The sequence below is a fragment of the Equus asinus genome, chromosome 1, assembly GCF_041296235.1.
Source record: "Equus asinus isolate D_3611 breed Donkey chromosome 1, EquAss-T2T_v2, whole genome shotgun sequence".
NCBI lineage: Eukaryota > Metazoa > Chordata > Mammalia > Perissodactyla > Equidae > Equus > Equus asinus.
In genome coordinates this window covers 109520053-109543675 of record NC_091790.1, presented here as the reverse complement: position 1 = coordinate 109543675, position 23623 = coordinate 109520053, and the positions used below count along the sequence as shown (strand labels likewise).

General features: G+C 41.3%; 1 protein-coding gene across 1 annotated transcript in view; it reads right to left on the bottom strand.

Moving 5' to 3' along the window:
- The window catches only part of NAMPT (nicotinamide phosphoribosyltransferase), a 33824-nt gene extending 15856 nt beyond the window's left edge, over nucleotides 1-17968 (bottom strand). The window contains exons 1-4 of the mRNA XM_044769852.2: nucleotides 17555-17968; nucleotides 9558-9714; nucleotides 7966-8069; nucleotides 5624-5752 (exon numbers count right to left, since the gene is read on the bottom strand). Of these exons, the coding sequence (XP_044625787.1) occupies nucleotides 5624-5752; nucleotides 7966-8069; nucleotides 9558-9714; nucleotides 17555-17611 (447 nt within the window). The 5' untranslated portion in view covers nucleotides 17612-17968. The remainder of the gene's footprint in view (nucleotides 1-5623; nucleotides 5753-7965; nucleotides 8070-9557; nucleotides 9715-17554) is intronic.
- Nucleotides 17969-23623: the final 5655 nt, after the last annotated feature.

The window sequence follows — 23623 nt, the reverse complement described above, 5'->3', positions numbered from 1 at the left end:
TAGCTTTCCCTGGAGGTATGTCCTAGACTTCCATACTACTAGAAAAACCATTAGCTATTTCAACTGTATAGCAGGATGCCTACTACGTGCAACCCAAATACAGTGCACAGGTCAGCTCTCAAATCCACCAAACAAAGGGCAAGCACACCAGGCCCTCAACAGTAGAAAACGTCAAATTGCCTAGTTTCTATCCAAAGAAGTTTCTTTAGGAAAACTATCTGTGATGAAGTGCTACTTTGTAAAAAAATCTTCACTGTGTCATGGACCAATAGTTTTATAAAATATACTCACACCTGGATGTTGAGGCAACTACTGTAACAGTTTCTAAATGCCTATCCTCAACTTCCATATTTAACGAGGCCCTGCGTGGACCCGCAGTGGTGCATGGACTACACGCTCAACAGTACGGGTCTAAAGAAGGGATTCACCACTTCCTCTAGGTAGTTTTGGATCTAATTTTTCCTTGGCTAATACGACTACGACTAGATTACATACTTGAGATACTTTTGCTTAGCACCAGACAATCCTATTCACCGAGTTAAGCTCTATGTCCTTGGATTTATCAAAGGTCACTCTAAGAAAGCCACACGAAACATTTCAGTATATGCTGTAAAATTGCAAGATCACTATTTTATAACTCAGTGCCTATTATATAAATTCCCATATGAGGAAATGGAAGAATTGCTAGGTTCCTACTTTCTGCTAAGAACTGTCCCTTGGTTTCTCTTTTTTCCTTGGCTGCCAGGAAACCCCAAGAAAGTCTGATGCTTAATCACAGCAACTGCGTTAATGATCATGGTTTGGGAATGCATTCCTTCTCCATTCTAGGATCATAATATTCTATGTTTATTTTATAAATCAGATAGTCTGTTATTAGAATCAGCCTCAAATTCGTTTAAGAAAAAGCTGCTAAAATGACAACAATGTCTGAGTTCATTCAAAAAGCTATTTAATTTCTCAAATTTTACAAAATAAGCTTTTACTGAATACCAGCTAAGTGATCAACAAATAATATAAGTAGAAACAAATAAAAAGATTATTTAACCTTGGACTTCCCAACATGGTCACCTAAAAAGAAAAATAACTATAGCACGAGACTCCTATGACTGATTAAATATGGCCCCAAATCTTTGCAGCTCCTCTCATCAAGAGATGGAATCTGTTTCTTCATCTCTCGATTCTGGGCTGTCCTTCGATTTGCTTTTGACCAACAGAATGTGGTGGTGGCCATACTGTATGACTTTCAAGCTCCTGTTTCAAGAGGTTTTACAGCTTCTACTCTCGTTCTCGTCGAACCTCGAGACTACCGCTATGAAGCAGCCTCAGTTATGGAGAGGCCCAGCAGTCCGAGGCATTGGGCTGAGGCCCCAGACAGGGGAGTGAGGCCACTTTAGATTGTCCTGTCCTAGCCGAACCCTAGTGGAATGGAGATGCATAAGTCCAAGCAAGACCAGCAGAGAACCATCCGGTCAACCACAGAATCATGAGAAATGATAGTTGTTTTATTTTGCGGCAGTTTCTTGTACGATAATAGAAAACTGATACAACTCCTAAGAAACCCTATTAACAATCATCTCCAATTTCTTTCTTTCTTTTTTTTTTGGGGGAAGATCAGCCCTGAGCTAACATCTGCTGCCAATCCTCCTCTTTTTGCTGAGGAAGCCTGGCCCTGAGCTAACATCCATGCCCATCTTTCTCTGTTTTATACATGGGACGCCTGCCACAGTACAGCTTGCCAAGCGGTGCCATGTCTGCACCCGGGATCCGAACTGGCGAACCCCAGACCACCAAAGCGGAACGTGCACACTTGACTGCTGTTCCACCCGGCTGGCCCCAATCATCTCCAATTTCTAATCCTTCTGCTTCTGAAATTACTCTTTTGATTCCATTACCAACACCCATGATTATCCTACCTCTAATCTTTAGCTTCTCTGACTCACCCTTCACGCTGCCACCAGCTATTCTAAAGCAGGAGTTTTACTGAGGTTGCGTCAATCCCTACAATCCTCGAGCGGCTATCTTCTGTCCATAGGGGAAAAGAGCCAATTCATGCAGAAATTTGAGGCCGCCTATAATCTGGCCTTGTTTACCATCTAGAGGTTTATCTCCTCCTTTATCTTCCACTTTGATGCTGCAGTTCCCCTTGGGCCATCTGCCATTCTAGGAACACCGTGCCATTTCCTCAGTTCTTCCTTTCCCTTATTAGAGCTTATTTTCCATTTCCTGATTAGACAGAAGTATCTATTTTTCTGCTACCAATTCAGCATTAATTCTTACTCATATTAGTGGTTGGTTAAGAATGAACTGCTCCTCCCCCAAAGGCCCTCATATAAGACATATCTGACTCTAATTTCTGTGCCCAGCACTTTTGCGCACATAGCTGGTAATCAATCAATACTCATTCGTTGAATTTAACTCGATTAACACTCACATTTTAACTTAACTCAGATTGATATTATCTAGGAGTAAGAGAAAGATATAAAACATTAGGTGAAAAACTCTAGTTGAGTTATAAAGGTAGAAGATCGACCTTACCCCTCGAAAAATGCCAGGGAAGGAGAGAAATAACTATGAGACACAGTGATCCTTCACACCACCATTTCCTTTCCACAGTCCAACAAAATCAGCTTAAATTATACTCTTAACAAAATCACTCCCCTTTAAAAAAGATCACTGTAGGTGTAAGCAAGGGAAAAAAAGGCAAGTTAGTTCGGGTTATTCCAAGGTCCAATAAAGCAGACCTTGTTGGAAACTTTTCCAAAACGGCTATTTGCTCACACAAATCAAGATAAAATTTTTAGCTGAAAAGTAAGACTAAAGTAAACGAAGCTACAAATGTCATTTAAGCCAAGTTTACTACAATGTTACTGTGCAGGAGAGGAATTTTAAAGGATGAGAAGAGGTGTGGCCTCGCAGAAAGGGGTAGGGACCTGCTCTGTTGCCTCGTCCGCTCACCTCTCAGGGCTCAATTTCCCCATCTGTGACACGAGGGCACCGGATTGGTGGAATGGCTTTAAAGTCATCTTTTCTTTTTGTTTTCTGTTGTTTTTGGTAGAAGAGACGGTTAGGTGTGGCCCACGTGCCCACTCCTGAGCCCCTCAGAAGTCTGAGACGCTCTGCAGAGTCCTTAGGCTCTCTGAAACGCGTTCTGAAATCTGACTTGAGGACTGAGGTTTCTTCTAGCACCAACACCAAAATCGGTAAAGCAATCCAACAGTTTTAGTGGATTTTAGAATTCAGTGTATGGTGACTGACAATCACACAACATTATTAGTAACCTTGAACATACACTGGGAGAAGGAACTGGAAGGAATACAACTTAGTACTATTACTTAAAATGTCTGAAATCAAGGATTGCCTGAAGAAAACCTACCCATTTGTAAACAAGAGGTTTGCTGGGTGCCGTAACAGATTTCACACATACGGCGGGACAGTAAACTGGGGCTGGGGGTGGGCGAGAGCAAGATGAGCCTGCTCTAAGCCCACAAACCCAGAGAGGGCGTGAGGTCTGGAGGAAGTAGTCTCCTCTGGAGACCTGGGATTTAGAGGCAACACAAGTTTGGTAAAACAGGATCTAGCCAGTGACAATATGGGATTGAGTCAGACCATAAACTTTTGTGCCTCAGATAAAAATACCTAGCTAGGACTGAAATTATTTAAAATAAAATCTATTAGTAGAATAGAAAGTAAACTTGACATAAGTTCTGTTCCAGGTTATAAGCAAATAAAAACAAGGAACTATGTACTTTTTTTCCTTAAAAATCTAACAGTCTCATGTTATATTTTATGTTTAATAATTTCTAAATTAAAAATACTTTTATTTAGGAGGTGGCCCAGTGGCGTAGTGGTTAAGTTCAGATGCTCCACTTCAGTGGCCCAGGGTTTGTGGGTTTGGATCCTGGGTGTGGACCTGCACACCACTCACCAAGCCAAGTTGTGGCAGCATCCCACATGTAAAATAGAGGAAGACTGGCACAGATGGTAGCTCAGGGCCAATCTTCCTCACCAAAAAAAAAAAATAATAATAATTTTATTTACATATTTGCTAATAAACTACTACTCTAAAATTTCTCTATATAAAACTTTTTACTTTGTGGTTTTTTTTAGTGAAATACACCAAAATAATGATTACTAAAACAGGCTCTTTCTTCTAAAGCTAGTGCTTTTTCAATTTCTGAAGAGGATAAAGAAAAACAAGAAAAAGAAAAAGCAAGGTGAATTGGGAACTAGAAGTCTCTATGTCCACTAATATCTGCTTTATGGAAGTTCTAACAGATCTAAGGAAAGAGAACTTACTGACTAAATTCTCAACTTTAGGAAACAAAAAAAAAATGGTGATAAATAAATAGATGATGATTTTAAATCCCTTAAGATTTATCTGTTTGGGATCTCCTGGCATTGGTAAAAGGATAGACTAGATAACGTGGTGAAGAACTCTTCTACTCCTGTGTTTTTATAATGCCATTCTCTCAAAATCAAATATTTGCCAGTACAAATACTACGACAACTGTACAAAAACTAAAAGATACATTTTCTTTTACTTTGAGTTCAGTTAATTCAAAGTTTTAAGACATAGTAGTAACTATTTAAAATTTTTATTTTAGTTAATTGTACATTTTTTCTGAGCCCATTAACCTACTATTAGTTGATGGCACATCAAGAGTCTAATAAAAACGTTTTAAATTTCCTGTTGACTTAGCAAAACTACATTTCAAACCTATTTGTGGACCTCTTACTTTTTCTAAATTTTTCCAGCCTTTATAAACAAATCTCAAATGTATTATTTTACAATATAACAACAAATTAGTTTAACTACTAAACTAGTAAGATAGAGAGTCAGTTCTAAGCACTAAGTAAACGCCTCTCAGAGTCAGGCGATATTTCTACAGACACTTTCCAGGCTATTTCCTCTCATACATAAAATCTAAATTAAGCTGTTAAGAAGGTAAGTGATTATTAATAATAAAAAGTGATATTAATATAAAAAATATAATTATAAGCATATGAAAACATATGATTGCTTAGGATTAGATGCAAGGAAAACAAACAACCAAAAAGTCTTTGGAATATAAACTCAGAGTCTATAATGTACCCTCCTTTTGGGCTTAGAAATTGAACAAATGATCAGTGAATCCTGAATATATTTAGAGGAGAAATATCAGGTGGTAGAGCCTGGGCCATAAACTGATTAGATGAATGAAGAAAGTAGTTACTAAAAATTTGATCGTAACTCCTTTAGTCTAACTGGAACAGACTATCCATAAAATTTCTTAAGTTACTAAAAATCTACCTGTGCTGTTTTTCTAGTTTTCCTTTATGATAATAGGTATTTAGGACTGCAACGAATAAGACGGAAGCCAAATGAACTTTAACAATAATAATTCTTAATAATTTGACTTAGATAAAGTCTCAGAATATTAGATTTCACTGGAAGGAAGCTTCAAGAGTATTTAGTCCAACTGTCATTTTATAGATGAGGAAACTGAGGCCTCGAAAAGTTTGGTAACTGTAGAGATTACATAGCTTTATTAGGTGCAATTTTTAAACTAGAATCCCAGTTGAATGGCTTTTACATCTTCAATTAATATTAAATAAGAAATTAAAACAAAACAAAACAATTCACCTCAATCCAATTTGTAAGCCAGAAACACTCTGGATCTGTGTTTTCCACTGTGAAGAGCACATTTCCTCTGGGAACCACAGAGCCCTCAGGAACAGCTTTTACTTCTATTGGAAGATGCCCATCATATTTCTGGTAAGAGACAAGAACGAAGTTATTCATTTAACAGATGATATGCAGCTACCTGTTTTAATAAGGTTCTTTATATTTTACAGAAGCTAAACTTACTGTCACAGAAACTGCAACTGTAGACGTTACTAACTGCTAATAATCGAGTCAGAATATCCATATCCTCCTGAAATAAAATTAACTAAAATGATTAACAGTTTGGCACTGACATTAATTTTTAAATTTTATGCTGTCAAAGTGCTTCTGCTAAAGAACATTTATCACTAGAAGATATAATTTCAAACTGATAAAAAGAAAAAAGTTGGTTTTCCACTCTTAAAAAAATAAAAATTCCAACATATGCCCAAAACACACCATCTTCCTTCTACTAGGTCATTTTCCTAAAAGAAAGGCTCAAGACTGAAAGATAAAATACGGGACTGCTAGCAAAGAGCAAAACAAAACAAAGAAAATAACAACAAACAAAAAATAAATTCAAGACAGAGAGAGCTCCTTGCCAGTAGAAGCACCTTAACTAGGCCTTCTCTTTACTCTGGTGGTAGACCCGAAACCCTTGTGGTAGCAGATAGACCAATCATAAGTACACTTTCTAGAGCTCTGGCAATCAACAATAAGTGCAACCATTCTCTCCAAAATTAGGAGGAGGATATATTTGCTACATGCTATGTGACTAGTTATTTAATTACGCCTCCCCTCTTTTAAAGCTAAAAGCCATGGCTAATTTTTGGCTAGGAAAGGAAGTTGTTTCAGAAATCCTTATAGTTTATTTATGTGATTTGAGACAAAGTAGCTAGATAGGAGAAAAATCTGCTTGATGAGAAGCCCTGGAGGCCTCATGACACAGCAGAAAGAACACGGCCTTAGAAGGGCAGCTGGGAGCCCAGGGCAGGCAGGAGACCTCCGGCAGGTCACTGAACATCTGCAGGTCTCAGACTCCACGCTTGTAAAATGGGGTTAAGACAAGGGTATCTCTAGAGACTAACCTACGAATCCCTAAGATTCTCTGACCATAAAATCAAAAGATTTATCGCCCTGGCCACTGGGAATTATATTAACGAGCACGGCACCTAACTTATCCATTACTATGATCCTCACAACAACCCCAAGGGGATGAGTGCAGGGGGTGGCCAAAAGATGTCATGGACCTTCTCAAGACACGGGAAAACCACAGCAGAGGGCCTACGTGACTTCTTCAAAGACCCGTAAGTACCAAACAGTAAAACCCAGTATTACAATACAGGCATGAAAGTTAAAGTATTTCTAACTACCTTATGTTTGATAGTCTACAATGGAAAAGACATTCACCTTTAAGACACAATAAATTAACACTCAACATGGCAAGATGCCAAGAGATCCCACTGCCAACCTATCTTTGTAATAAAGAAAACTTGCAGAGGACACTCAACTCTTGCAACGCAAATCCCCCGTCTTTGGATGCCCTAAAGTTTAAGCAATGGAGCCAATCGTGCTCGCCATGAACACTACAGAACAACAGAGAATAAAGTCAACGGCATGGACCTGCAGCAACCCATTGCAACTGTTCAGTAAGGGCAATCTCCTAGAATTAGCACGTAGGGACAGACTCACAGCATCTATTTCTACAGTCAAAACAATGGACCTAAATTTTGAAACTGCCAAATAACCATGCCCTTTCTTAATTATAGTATATTTTCAAAGAAAGGATTAAATCACCTTTCTGAAAAATGCTAGTTATTTCAATTATAACTCATTTCTATCCTAACCAATTACTTAGATCTGCTGGAGATTCTAGATACTAATGATTTGCTACCAGAAAAAACAATTCAGGGACCAGCCTGGTGGCACAGCAGTTAAGTTCACATGCTCTGCTTTAGTGGCCTGGGGTTCGCGGGCTCAGACCCTGGGCGCAGACCTAGCACTGCTCATCAAGCCACATTGTGGAGGTGTCTCACATAAAATAGGGGAAGACTGGCACAGATGTGAGCTCAGTGACAGTCTTCCTCAAGCAAAAAGAGGAAGACTGGCAACAGATGTTAGCTCAGGGCCAATCTTCCTCACTAAAAGAAAGAAAGAAAGAAAGAATTAAATGTTGCCCATAACTTTTCACAAGAATGTCTTTGGGTCACAGAAAGAAAAGAGCTGTAATTACAGTCTAATCTTCTGTTCAAATTCTTTTGTAAGAAATTGTGAACTAAAAGCAAAATCAAAATAGATCCAAACAGGAGCCCATATTTTACCTCAAGAATGTAGTTCCAGCCCTTCTCGTTGAAGACGTCATCTTGGAAATGCTCTCTGTACACCTCTTTGGCCTCCTGGATCTTCTCTCTGGTCACTACTTTACCTGAAAGGAGAAACATGCCCTGTTTACATTTCTAAAGGCATTCTGTGAGTCGCTGAGTTGTCAGAGGATACTATCTCTAGCTATTTCACCCATTTTATGGATAAAAACATGAGAACTGAGAGGTTAAATGATTCACCCTGAGTCAACAGCAGAGCCAGAAAAGGAATCTGCACATCCAACCGCTCACTCTAGCATAAATGTTAACCTATTTGAAAAGCAGATGTGCACAAGAAATCATTACATGTATAGTTTTCTAGAATCACAATAAATTAACTTCTCAGATACATGTTTTCTATCTTTATTAATTCACATATTCAAATTTGAAGGAGTAAGCCTTGACACAGATGATTTTCTAGGACAAGCTTTGTACTTTATTCATAAAGGATGTCTCTAGGGCTGATAATCCAATAATTTTCACAATTACTAAATTTTGGCCCCCCAAATACACTTTTAGTTAACTTTTTTAATCTGTAAAATGGGGATAATCATAGCAGAATACTTACTTAGAGGGTGGTTGTGAGGACTAAATGAGTTAAGACATATGAAGCACTTACAATAACACTGGCCTATAACAGGCAATCAATATGTTTCAGCTGTCATCAATAAAAAAATAGTATTTTATGACGTTTTTAAGCTGTAGAATTAAAGTGTGATATTAGCCTTTGGTAACTTTCTCTATATAAGATCACTAGGAAACTCATTTAAAATATTTTGGGTGGTTTTGCTGCAAAGTACTTTTCCTGCCCAAGCAGGTTTTCAATAGTACAACATATCTCAACTGTCTGATATTAAAATCGCCAAGATTATGGGAAAAGGTTATTATGTGCATAAAATTCAACTTAATTTGTATTCAATTCTGAGATAATTTTTATTTGAACACGTTAGACACAAAATTTCCCAAAATGTATAAATACCTTGGGAACTCTTTTCCCCATAGAAATACCATTATAAAACAGACTAGAAATAGACTTTCCAAGAAGAAGGCACGGAAATTATTTTGGAGATTTTTCTGCTTTAAAATGCACTTGAGACTATGTCTACAGTTATAGGTAGTTTTCAGAAACAGGCGTGTAAGGTCAAACCGACCAGCATGGAAATATTCTAATTACAATTGCTACCATAATTCAAAATGAGTTCCCAGGTCAGTAATGAATCCTTTATTTTGAGTTAATGAGTAAAGTCTATTTAACCAATCAGATTAGCCTCAGAAAACTGACTTTTCTAAACCTATTCCCAACTTAACAGTTTCAGAAAATCTTTCTCATATTTAGAACACCAAGAACATATACCAAATTATAAGATTTAATGCATTCAAATGAACAGGTTTAAAAAAATTCCAAAGGAACTGTGGAAATAGTTACAGTAATTAAATAAATGTCAAAATTAAACTATTCAAAAAGTTACTTCAAGTATTAGAATATAACAATATAGGAAAAAATTATGAAGTTTTATAAAAGCAGTGTTTTAAATGTACTCGGAAAATAATACCTTTTAAGTACTTATTAAGAATGTACTGCAACCCATAAAATACCGTTTCCTCGTATTTCACCTTCCTTATTTTGGAATTTTCTGTCTTCTTTTCACGGCATTCAAAGTAGGAATAAACTTTGCTTGTGTTGGGTGGGTACTGTTTATAGTGAGTAACCTGTGTGAAAGAGAAATGCTTGAGTTAGAAAACTCCAGAAGAGAGTATCAATCACAACAGAAAAGGCTTGAAATGATTTAAAACCAGAGAAACTACACTCCTTATTTGCTATTGATTAGCTTCTTTTCTTGGCTATAAAGAATAAGAAATAAGTGCCATACTTACTAAGGTACTTTTAATAGTTCAGCATCTTCGATCCAGAACCACAGAAGAGTACAAAACCTGACAAACACATGCACTGCACGTGGTGCAGCGCGAGGCCTCTAAGCTGGCCGCTTGAGATAAAAGTACAAAGAGAGGGATCTTATGTGATCCTGGGGAACAGTCTTCCCTCCGGGGAGGAGAGATGCAGCTGCTGGGGGCATATCCAGGATACAACAGAGTAAGCTGAAAGCACAAGTTGGCACTGTTACTATCTAAATGTGGCATGTTCAAAAAGCCAACAGTCAATGACTTCCCACGACCCTACTGCTTCATCCCTATAATGGGGTGCTGAGGAGGACCCCTGCTCGTCTTCACCGTGACTCCATGAAAACCTGGATGAAAGCAACAGCAGAAAAAAAAATCCTGTTTTGTAATCTTTCTTTTTCTCAAATTACCTCCAAATTGGGAAATAAATGGCTATAAAATGCAACATCAAATCTTTATGAGTTTAAAAATATGAATTCACAAACTTCTTTTCCATGAATTTGTTTCTGCTGAGTTTTAAGGAAAAAAAAAGGGAGTGTTCATTACAATGTGAATTTTATTATAGTTTAATGTGGTTAAAACATTTTACCAATAAAAAATAACTGGAAGAATAATGTGTATTTGCCCACTTGAAGGAGCAGAAAGAATAATGCTCTAAAGCTCAAGGTACAGGGTGGTGAATCAGGGTGATGGCAGAATAAACCTTTGCAGACCAAGTTCCACGGATGACCACTGTGAACATAAAACCATTTTTTCTGTTTGGCTCTGATCTTGTTTAAGAAAACCAATGTTTTCCTTGTCTGGCTGCACAATCTCAATCCCAGCAAAACTCGGCTTTAACCTCAAGCATCTCTACTTTAGCACAAAAATCTGAAATGGATACACCCCACATAGAGAGCAAAAATCACAATAGTTTCAAATATGTTTCCTCTCCAACAGAAGCAACTTGCAACTCTAAAACAGCACCCCCATGCTGCTTACACGTGACCTTGCGGGTGATCTTTACATTAACACGTGGTCTGAATGTCCAAGTCATGCCCCCGAGTTGGAACTTTGTTCTGCTCAGGTACAAGAGATATGTATATACTACAAAGCTCAGGAGCCTCATCAGAACCTAGAAGTACACGTCATTTCTAGATTTCAGAAGTAGCTAAGTGAAATAGCTAACACAGAATCTGGAGCAATTAAATCTATTAGCCAATTCACTAAAATGCAATATAAATATACATACAAATGATGCCCTAATAGCAAATGTTTACTACTTCAACTACTTGAAACTGATTAGAAAAAGATACACTTTCTAAAAATGTACCCAAGCTGTATATAAAAATGAAACTGCCCAGTTTACAATCTAAACAACTCCAATCCTTTAGTGGGAATAAGCAGCGAGGTAGAAGAAAAGTCAACCACGAAGAAGTAAAAGTTCAATAAAGGTCTGGATCACATCACCGAGTTCATAAAAGTCAGATTCACAGTTGGGACTCTCAACAGTTTAACCTTCCTACAGTTCAGATACTTTATGGTGCATCTTTATACATTTATTCTTTCTAGATTGCATTTAAAAGTACAAGATGGCAAATGAATTATCCCCATCTTCTGAGTAGACCAAGCAGTCAAAAGCTGAATGGAAATCTCCCTAAACTATTGAACTCCATCTTCGTATAAACGTATACTACAAATTTTCCATCATACAGATACAGTTCCAGTGCTCGACAATAATTAAATGTCTATAATTGTAAAACTTTACTCCAGCTGTATTTTTTAATTACGGTATTTAAAACCTATCAAATATTCAGAATGCCTCCCCTGAAAACAGATGTCACTAAAAACACAAAATTATCTAAGCTGCTTAATAAGAAACGAAGTATGACTTCTAAAATCTTCTTTGGAAAAACTGAAGAGAACTGTTTTAGAATTTAGCTAAACAATCTAGGTCATCTAGGCAAACTCTCAAGCAATTAACCAGGAAACATAATTTACTACCTACCTACTAACACTCAATACGTTTACAGAAGAATAAAATAGTTTGTTCAGATCTATGTATATTGGTATATACACACTGTTTTCGTGGGAAAAAGTTTTTAAAGCTCCTTAGTAAATTTTCTAAGAATACCATCAATACATGATTTATGATTCTAGTTTTGCTAGGTTTACTGTCCTCTTCATTTTACTTTCTGTTAAACTGGTCACTCTGAACCCCTTGGAACCTTCAGCAGAAAAATGAGATGATATAGCAGAAATTCAAATCAATAAATTGTTACTTTATAAACAGTTTGTTCATTCACAAATATGTACTCTGTACCTACTATGCACCAGGCACTGTTTCAGACGCTGACGGTGGGAGAGTAAAATAGACTGATGCTGTCTATTCTCATAGGGCTAACGCGGGCTGAAAGGTCAGAGAATAACAACACAGAAAATAATTTCAGATCTAGATGAATCGTATGAAAAATTAAAAGAACATGATAGGCTAGAGGGGCCTGGGTGACTACTTTAAGTAGGGGCCAGGAAGGCTTCTCTGAGATGGTGACCCTTGAGCAAGATGTAAATGGCAAGGAGAGAGGAAATAAGTTGACTTCAAGGACAGAACAGAATGAAGGCCAATGTGGTTGGTGCTTCGAGAACGGGGAGGAGAGGGGGTCCATGATAAGGTCAGAGAGAGATGCAGGGCAAGATCACGCCTGGCTCACAGGCTACCACAAGGAGCCTGAATTTTATATCGCGTGCAACGGAAGCCAAGAGTGTGTTTTAGGCTGAGTGAGTGTGATCTGATTCACATTTTACAGGGATCAGCCTGGCGTGAGGTGGAGAATAATTACAGGGTGACAGGGTGGGAGCAGAAGCATCAGTGAGAGGCTCCTGCCAAAGACTAGGCTAGGTGAGAGAACTGCCCACTACCTTCGGAGATAAAGGAGAATCAGGCTGACAGATGAGATTTGGGAGGTAAAGAGGGCGAGGAATTAGGGGTGGCTCCTAGAGTTTTGGTGTGAGCAACTGGAGGAATAATGGTGCCCTTAACTGAGACGGGGAAGGCCCTGAAGGAGCGGGTAGGGAAATCAAGAGCTCAGTCTTAAATACGTTAAGTATTACTAACAAAAAGTTTCATAGTACTCAGAATTAAAGTGAACTACAAAGAGGGAGCTCTTAAATCATGTTGTTTTTTAACACTGTTTTGACTCCCATCACTAGAGAAAATGGTTCTACAACAACTTTAAAGTTATTTACAAGATGAAAATAGCAAATATCTCATAATATCCTCAGCAAACCTTACCCCTAAAAAATATATTTCCGATACTGGCATGGCCTTCCGCAGCTAACAGAGCAGTGCCAGTACCTGAATCTGTGTGTGGTAAAGGATACAGGCACCCAGGAAAATGCAGCTCTTTTACCTTAATTTCAGTTTTATGATTGATTTACTTTATGAAAAGATAAGCTTCTAAAAACTGCAATCACAAGGCTAAATATCCATGTTCCAAGTATGACAGTTAAAGAGAAGCATGAGAAATATTCAACTTGCATAGGATCCTCCCGTGAAAGCAAAGTCTGCTTTTCTCCTGAGCTTCTCTGGGTTTCCCATAAGGTGGATGTGATGTCTTTCTTCCCAAATGGGATCATGTGACCAACAGTAACTACTACTAGCCTACTTTTCCAGTTACAACTTTATTTTTAACTGCTAAGAAATAACCACAAGCCAACATTTTAACAGTCCTCTGTGCATATAAGAGCACGTGGGGTAACACACCCAAGGGCACAGGGTAAGTGAAGTTATCTGCATAATATCTAGGGGCACTCAGAAGAGGCTCCGCTCAGCCCCAAAGCTAATGTGCTAGAAAGAGCAAACATCATAACTGGTTCTTTCTGCTTTTCAATATTATTTCTCAAGTGCTGGAAATACTTCTGTTGCCCCAGAAAAGAATTCATTGCTATTTGGCTTTTGAAGCAATAAAAACTTCGAAAATACGGCTTAAGGATGTTTGGACCGCATTGTTTTGGGGAAGGGGAGAAGGTGCAAAGCCAGTTGTAGTCATCACAGGACCTCTCCCCTTACCCTCCCGGCACAGAGCTCCTGACAACTTGTAACTTGTTGCAACACCGCTAGGAGAGATTTCATTCACTGACAAAGAGGACCCCAACTTCTGGTATTTTTGTTTTGTAAGATATTATACAATTATTACTGAGCTAAATTAAGCCTCCTATGAAGTATACCCATGATTTATATGTAGGATTTTATTTTTGTCGCCCAAGTTTTTCCTGTAATTTATAACATAAAACTTACTGGAAAAACTGCATAGGAATGCTGGGTAGGCCCCAACAGACAGACTGCAAAGGTACCCACTCCGCACACGGCTCAGGTGCCAGGGGAGCCCTGGACCAGCCTTAAATGTCTGTTCAGTGGGAGTAAAAGAGAAGCAACTACGAAAAGTAGGAAGAGCTCAGAGGAAGACACTAGGTAACTAAAGTCCCAGGCAGCACTAACTAGTCCGTAAGATGATTCTCATCTCCTCCAAAAAGCCCAACCTTTTGTTATTCTGCTATTAATGAGGAAGCAAAATCTTGTTTTTTAAAAGAGCTGCCTTGGGTGCTTAATCACCACACATAAATTGTACAGACTTTGTAACTTCTCTAAAATCAACTTTCAGGCATCTTGGAATGTAAGAGACATCTTTTGTCTTTTTTACACCTCATAGGTCTCCAATATTTATCAAATGAATGGATGAGAACGTGCTGACTTCTAGATAACCAGTTTACAAATGACCTTTTGAGATGCAACCCACACTGGACAGCACATTTCATATAGAATGTGTGATATGGTTTAAACTGTAAATTGCTTAGGGACTACTTTTGTGCGCTATATGTTATTTTTTCCAATTACAGCTCAAGTGACATCTTCCATTTTAATCTGCTCATAGCTAAAATGTTCAGAAAGGTTAAAACTATTCTCTGCTGTAGTTTGTTAAAAACATTACACAGAAGCAAGAGGAAGGAAGGATGGAACAGAAATGCATCATTTAATGATCCACAGTTATTTGGACACTGATTAAAGCCTATGCCAGAATTAAGTGAAAAAAATGACCTGTCTCTTATGAAAAAAGTTCCAAATGCTTTTTAGGCACTGCAACGTCTAAGGCCAGCCCCAATGCACCTTTTCCTAGTTGGCTTAGCACAATGCAAATACAACCCAGTAGGTAATTGTGCTGTAAGCCATTTTGGAAATATAAATGATTAACACTTAAGATTAAGTGTCCTTTTATTTGTAACAAAAACCCAGGATGAAAATGGAGGAAATGACCACATTTACCTATTTTCTTATTTCACTACTATGTATAATGAAGTACGAGATTACAGAAATGAATATGTATTTTAAACGCTCCTCCTTTGGTCCAAGTTGCCCTGAACCCTGTGGAGAGGACACATGTCACGTGCTTGGACACTATGCCATCTACTCGCAAAAAGCCCTGTTGAGGTGCTTGGACAGCCAAGTACACTTTCTTCAGTTTCAGAAAGGAGACGTCAACATGTTCCGCTCTCTTCCATCAACACAGCTAAAGCTACTACTTCCCTACTTTAACTGGCCAATAGTTCGTAAGTACTGATAAGGATGTGTAATAATCTCATGTAATCTCCAAAGGAAAGTTTCATTACTTCTAACCTCAAGATTATCATTTCTGTCTCTTCTTCACCTAAGAATATAAAAAGGGAAAAACGGAATATAGGCCGCTAAAAATCTAAGGAAAATAAAGACTAAAATCTGAGAATGGAATACACAATCTATTTTACTATACTGCTGTAAACCATTGGTATAAAACACAATAACCTGATTGATTCCTCTTGAGACTTTTTGCAGAACAAATGAAAAATCTTACTAAGATGGAAATACAAAAAGACTTCATATGAGAAAAGGGGATAAAACGTGCCAGTCAGACTGGAAAATGGACAGGAATAAACCCTATTAAATAGATGCAAATTCTAATAGTCCAGTTGATTCTACCTTGCTAGGAGATTAGAAAAGTTCCCGGCAATTCACTCTTCTAACTGAAAGCATCCCAGAAAACTAACGTTAAAGCAATTTTACACTCCTTATGTACAATGGCTGGAGGAGCTACAAACTAAAGGAGCTTGCACTGGGTTTTGTTTTTAAAAATTAGACCCATCAACCTCTGTTTACATTTCCCATTTTGATCAAATCATAAGTTACTACACAAAACAATCTGAAAAATTTTTAAAGATTTGCTTAAGAAAAAAAATTCTACAAAACTAAGAATGAGACCATTCTAAAATCACTATTAAAAACACTTGAAACACTATGATTGAACTAAAAGAATACTAGAGCTTTTAGGGCCAAGGAAATCATCCTTCATCATACTACCTTGCCATCGTGCAGATTTCCACTTTAAAACCCCATTTAAAAGACCTTAAATAATAACCCATCTAAGGCATCATACGTAGAATCTTAAACGGATTGGGAAGAAATGGACAAAACAGAACTTAAGTAAAATGGGATTCTCCAGAATACCTTCTTAGAATATTTAAGGAAAGAAACAAAAAGCAAAAAAAAACCCCTCACAACAAAATCCCAAAACATGAGAGCGTTATGTTTTACCACTATATTCCAAACCATCATGTTGCTCAGGTAAAAACTAAAATTGATTTTGCACCAGTGGGGTCTCTGGTCTGACATTTCACTTTTTAAGTGTTTTGGTTAACACAGCTTAGCAAAGTATACTCAGTTTACTTCATATAATTTGGAACCCAGGGGAAAGAACATTTGCCCTGTCTTCTCCAATCATTCGTTCCTTCACTAATTCGTGTGTTTCAAATAAAATCAACGGGGCAGCAATACATGCAAGTGTCCCACAGGCAAATTAACACATGGTTGTGCCATTTCTCTCTCTGCAAGTTCTCCAGGGTTAAAGCTACAGCGCATTTAACTCCTCGTGTTTCACTTTCCTTTTCACAGAAATCCTCCAGTGGTCCTAACGCAATGAGGGCAGAGGAGGAGAGTGAGCGATCACCAGGGCCACAGGAGTTTGGGATGGAGGAGTCCAGCACGCCTCGCGCGGGCAGACGAGCGTCCTCCGGGCCAGGGCGGGGGGACGCGACTGGCCGCTCCAGCCCCCCACCGGGACCTCGCCCACCCCTCTGCGGGAAGGGACGGACCTGCCCAGACCGGGGTGGGCGCCCCGACTCCGTTTGGCGGGGAAAACCCCACTTCTCAGACCCCGCTCCCCGGCGCCCCCGCAGAGCCCCAAGGGGCCGTTACCTAACTGCCCCGCTACTCGGCGAGCCCTCGCCCAGGCCGGCCCAGCCCGACCCGGCCCGGGGCCAAAGGGCCGCGCTCCCGGGCACGGCGAGCGCCCGGCGCAGACGCCCCGGCCGCCCGGGCCCCGCCGCGCCAGCCCCAACCGGAGCGCGAGCCCCGGCGGCCCGCCCCAGCCCCTCGCCGCGCCCCCGACCACGCGCCCGGCCCCGCCTCCCGCCGCCCATCCCTCCCTCCATCCCGCCGCCGTCCCCTCCTCCCCACTGCGGCGCCCGCTCCACCTGCCCCGGCGTCCCTCGGGCCGCCCCGCGCCACGACCCCGGCCCTCAGCCCCACGCTCGGCCCCGGGGCGCCGTCGCCACCCGGTCCCCTGCCCCCGGCCCGCGCCGCTACCTTGTAGGAGTCGGTGGCCAGGAGGATGTTGAACTCGGCTTCCGCCGCAGCGTTCATGTCGGGCCGGAGAGTGCGGGCCGCGCGCCGCGGGCTGCCCGGCGCGGCCGCGAGGAGAGGGAGAAATGGGCTTCACCGCGCTCCGTTGCTTAAGTCACCGCTGGCTCGGAGGGGGGGCGGAGGGAGGACCGGGCGGGGAGGCGGGGTCGACGGAGGGCGGGCCCGGAGGCCGTGACGCGCCGGCGCGCTCGCGGTCCGGGCGCTCAGCGGTCTCCTCACGCCGGCGGGGACGCGGGGGCGGGGCGCGGCCGCGCGTGCGCAGCGCGCAGGGGGCGGGGCGGGCGGGAGGACGTGAGGCACGCGCGCTCTCGAAGACGCCCGCTCCGGGAAGCGGGGGCCTCCGGGCTGCCCCGGCCCGCGACCTGGGCCCCCGCCTGCGCTGCACGTCCCCGCCCCGGGAGGCGCGGCGCAGCGCGGGGGGCGGGGCCAGGAGGGGCGGGGCCAGGAGGGGGCGGGGCCGGCCTCGCTCCTCCTGCGATTAGCCGGTTCGCCCGCCCCGCAGGCACCTTCCCGTCCTGCCCAGTCCTGGCCGGTGGTCTGAGTCCTCCTGAAGTCACGCCACCCGCCTGGGGGCCGAGGAGCCTCCCCCTGCCCGTCTCCCCGTCCTCGCGCAGCCACTCACCATTGTCTCCGGCTTGGATGAAGGATGGAGCCTTTTGCCTCCATCCCTCCTGTCTTTCCCGATCCTTCTCACCCTGTCTTTAAAAGGCTAGGAGCAGCGGCGAGGAATAAGGTCTGGAGCGCCCCTTTAATTGGACGCGGCGACTCCGCCGTCCTCCGGCTCCATGGCGGAGCTCTTTGATGCTTTGAGGGATGTTGTGACTTTCCCAGAGAAAATAGCCTGCGCCCGGGGTTGAAGTCCGTCCTCACAGATGCTAAGAGGACAAGACCTAATTGAATCTAATAGTGCCCAGAAGTAAACGGCCACGGGCCAAGTCTTGGACAGGGGGCAAAACTGACGTAGCATCCTCATAATCATTACATCTTGGGAAACGGGTCGGCAGCCTCCAAATAGAGAAGCGAGTGAAACGCCGTCTTTTGACTTCACTCAAACGCGGACCATCCATTTGCGCAGTTCTCATACGTGGTTGCATTTTTGCACACAACTAAGATTCCCTTTGTCCACATGGTCAAAAGCTGCTTCCTTTTTTTTTTTTTAATTTTAAGATTTAGGCTTTACAAGCAACCTTTACAAGGAAAAAAAAACAGTTTAATTCAAAGTGATAGAGGAACTTTATGGACTGTCCTTTGTTAGTGGCAGTCTCGTTTTATCTGGGGCTACGGTGGGGGGCTGTGAATTGAGAGAGAGTCGTCGCAAGAAAACTGAGACCTCTGCGATGAAAAGCAACTTCCGTCCAGAATAGGTCTTGGAGTCAGGACAGATTCTTGACAGTTGCCTCCATCGGTAGTTCGATTCCATACAGGCAAAGATCACAGAAACGGTGAGGCATCTCCAGACACTCCTCGAGGTAGTAAATAATACTAATACCTTTAGAATTATTTTCACCAACAAGGTTTAAAACAAGAGACTTTTTCTGGTTGCCCCTCCCTGTGTCTACTGGGGAAAATTACTTTTAAAAACGTTTAAGTAATGAAATTATTTAAAATTTTTGTATTTTGGGGGATTTTGTTACATTGGTTCAAACAGTGCAATTCAAAAAGGAAAATGATCCTTTTTGTCGCTCTTAATTTGCTGCTTTTCTCTTCATTCCTTTCAGAGTTCCATAACCTATTTTACTTAGACGACCATTCTTTTTGCTTAGCTTCATGGAATCCCCATGTGTATAACTGACCATTGTTCTCTTCAGAGAAAAAGATTAGGATTCTGATTACAAAGTGGACTCTGTTTATGGTAGCATTTTTCTTTTAAAGGCAAAATAAAATTGGATCTTGCAGTCTTTGAGTTGAATTTGCAGTTTTAAGGTGAAAAAGTTTAATATCAGTGCAAGCAAAAACGTTAATATTACATTGGCGTTGCCTGTTAAGCATAGAAACAGCCATAACGGCTGCACACATATTAGCAACTTGAACCCTCACAGCAGTCTCTGTGTAAATGAAGGTAAATGAAGTCATGTTACCAAGAGAAAATCTGCATTTGCCTAAGATGGAATTAAGCTCACTCTATAAGTAGCCACATGCTTAGGCAGGACCAGTTTTGTATTAATCGGGGTTTAGAACCATGAAATTATCACCAAATATGGAGCCAAGATTTCATTTTGGAATGGCCTCCCTTGAAAGACGATTTAACAGCTAGCATTTAGTATGTTTATCTAGCAACATGTAAAAGATCTGAGAAACTGTTTCTCATAGGTCTCCACAACGTGACAAATATTGACTAATACAAAGACTCAGATGAGCCGCCTCACTTTATTCAAAGCCCTGGATTGAGCTACCTTTCCTATGAAACAGCCGGTCAAGCAGGTGTGCTGAGCATCCAGCTCCGTGTTTATGCCCCACAGGGCACTAGGAAAGGGCTGCGTGCCACTCATACATTTGATCAGGCAAAAGTGGGTGTGACTATGTCACTCCTGTTTCCACACACCCTTGGAGACAGCCTTTGGCACACTTTTGTATCTCAAAGTTGCCTCAGATATTGTGACCTGACCTGATTTCACCTCGGTAAACAAGACCAGAGAAGTAGGTGTGGGATTCACTCACCTGCCACTCCTGACAGTGGTCCTACCCATCACCCTCCGGAACTTCCTCTAGTGTTGTCAAGCAGCAACAGTTGTCACAAAGACAAATGTAAAAGAGAAACTTCTCATTAAACTTAGACTTTTTTCTTATTCAAACTTCCATGACTCTTTGGGGACTTCCCAGAGTTCTAATTTCCTACAGAAAAGGCCTCATCTGCAGAAGGACGTGGGTCTCCATGGATCTGATTACCAGCGCTGCCCACGCCTGAAGCAATCTTTAGTGACTCAGTCTGCTGGGGCCTATATGATCACACAGAGACACATAGACAACTGCTGAGTCTTAGCCTAACAGTACGGCAGTGATAGAGGAACTGTAACCCACATACAGCAAGAATTAGCCCACAGACATGGCTTGTTCATGGATAGCCCATTGCAAAATGTTCTTGTCCACTTTCTATGGCGTCCTTGTGGTCTCGCTGTGCTGCGCTTTCCTAACCGACTATTTGCCAGGGCAGCGCTGGGTTGATCATCTGTTCGGTGTTAAAGTCTCTTCAAATCTCATACCCTGCGGGAAGTCTTCCCGATCTATGTGGCCTGCGTGGCAAGTCTTAATTTTCCCATCTTTATTAGTTGTGGTTTTGTTTTCCATTATATCCAAACATAAATTTTTCTAATTCCAACCAAATGAAATGGGAAACAAAGGTAGAAAGCAAAAAGAAAAGGTTTGAATTCATCTTTAAAAGTAAGGTAATTGTGTATGTACATGTTATGATGCTATGCTTGGGGATTTGGGTATCATAATTACTTATAAATTTTGCTGATGACCTCTTTGTTTAAGATTCAATGGCCAAAACCAATGGCTGAGAGAATGAGACTGTTAGAACTATAAAAAATTGTCAAGATCTTTTAATGCAATATTTTCCTAAGTGAGGTTTGCTTATTATTGATGGTATATGAGATGTATGTCAGTAGTGCCCAGATCAACATTTTTACTTTCAATAATTATGTATTTACTTTTAATGAGTTGTAGAAAAATATAGCTAAAACATAAAACGCAATTTTTCTTGGGAATTATTACTTAGGATGAAGCCAAAGTAGGTGGGCACTCAGACTGATGAACTCTTTTCCTTGCCTTTCCTAACCTATAAGCTATTTCATATCCTCAGCTTAAGACTAGTCTTCTTGAAGAAGGTAAACATGAAAGGCTGCACTCTGTCTGACTACATTCATCTGAAATTCTAGAAAGGTAAAACCATCGTGCAAGAAAGCAGATCAGCGATTGTCAGAGGCTCAGATTAAGAGAAGCAGTTGACTGCAAAGGGGCATGAGGAAATTTTGGGGGGTGATGGAAATGATATATGTGCTAATAATTGTAAAACTGTATATATTGGTCAAAATTCATTGAATTCTATATTTAAAATTGTTGAATTTTATTGTATATAAATTGTATCTCAATAAAACGAAATAAGAAAACTGGATTTCTTGAAATTACTTAAACTATTTTCCCCTCTTTGCCCATTCTCTTTTCTTATGTTTCCATTTCCTCATTTTATTGTTCTCATCTTATTTTTACATGATTTGGAGATGAGCACCATTTTCCCCTCCTCAGAGGAAGGATAGTGGTTGAGGTTGCTGAACATATATAGAACCCCAATGTCCGAAGGAGTTTCCTTCTGTTGAGAAGGAAGCAGGAAAAGAAAGGGTCCCAATAGGATTCAGTTCAATAGGAAGGAATAAAAACCCAGTCCATACATAGTACTCTGCAAGGAAGCATCAGAGGACTTCAGAAGGAAGTGTCACCTTTATCTTCAGTGCTTTTCTAAGCTGCTATGAAATGACTGGGATCTGGAGTAGGGGGGAGATAAAACAATAGAGGCAGTTAATTTATTATCCCCAATAAATTCAGCAGAGGACTGTGAGATCAATATAAAGTTCCATGTGGATATAACCCTTAACTGCAGGGACAGCTTCTGAGAAACAATCAAGGTCTGGATAAAGATCAGCCAAGCCCCACCCGTGCCCTGCACTTTTCCTATACTGAGAAAATGGGAACTGCTCCACTTGGGAAATCTTAAACTGCGACCTTGCATTCTTTGGTCAGTACCTCCTGCCTTTCTCGTTCCCTCACTCTCCTCTTGAACTTAGCCCTCAAGACTTCTGTCTGTGGCCGAGCATTTGCCCACATGACTTTATTTTCTTCCTTATCTGGACCTGGCGTAGATCCATTCCTTCATAGTGTCAACATCAGCTCTGGCTCTCTCATGTCCTGGCTGGTCCCCAGATCCTTAGCTTTTATGCTCTTAGAGTATGCAGGCTACTCAGCACATCACACAGACACCACACAGCCGTGAACTTGCCATCCATAGCAAGGCTGCCTAGTCCATCCTTTTATGTCCCCATTTGGCATTCTTTCCCATTTCCTTCAGCAGTTACTTGAAATGTTTACCTCTCTCCTCACACTCCTTCCTTCCAAATGACTCCCTCACTCTCGGCAGATGATCCAGTTCCCCATGTCAGCAAGAAAAAGCAAGGCCATCAGTGGGAGCTCTCTAAACTACAGCCTGTAGCTATCAGAGCAGAGGTCTGTCCTGTTTAGAGGTCTAGTCTCAGAGCCACGTGTAGTGCCAGGCACGTGGTAAGGGCTGAGGAAATATTTACTGAATGAATGAAGGAGCAACTTCCATCACCAACAAATGCAGGAGGCCTTGTGGTAGATTGTATTGTTCACCCATATTCACAGTCCCTCTCTATTGTATTGTTCCCCCATATTCACAGTCCCTCTCTATTGTATTGTTCCCCCATATTCATAGTCCCTCTTCTACATCCCTGTTCTGTTGAACTCAGGCATGATCATGGAGGTGCTTTGGCCCTGAAATGTGAACTGAGGTGATGTGTGTCACTTCCCACCAGAAGCCTTAAGAGCTCATGCATGGTTTGCCATTCGTTCTTTTCCTTCTGCCACAAAGACTGCAGTATTCCAGATAGGGACTGATGCACGTGCCTAAATCCTGAAATGTGGACAACACAGAACCAAATCGGAGCCAACTAGCATTGGACATGTAGTGCCTCTCTCTCTCTCTCTTTTCTTTTTTTGGTGAGGAAGATTGGCCTTGAGCTAACATCTGTGCCCATCTTCCTCTATTTTTGGTATGTGGGATGCCGCCACAGCATGGCTAGACAAGGAGTGTGTCAGTCTGCGCCTGGCATCTGAACCTGTGAGCCCTGGGCCACTGAAGCAGAGTGCACGAACTTAACCACTATGCCACTGGACCGGCCCCATGTAGTGTCTTTCTTATTGTAAGTCATGGAGATTTAGAGGTTGTTACTACTACATAACTAGGTTTATCCTGACAGATATAGGCTCTACACAAGTTCT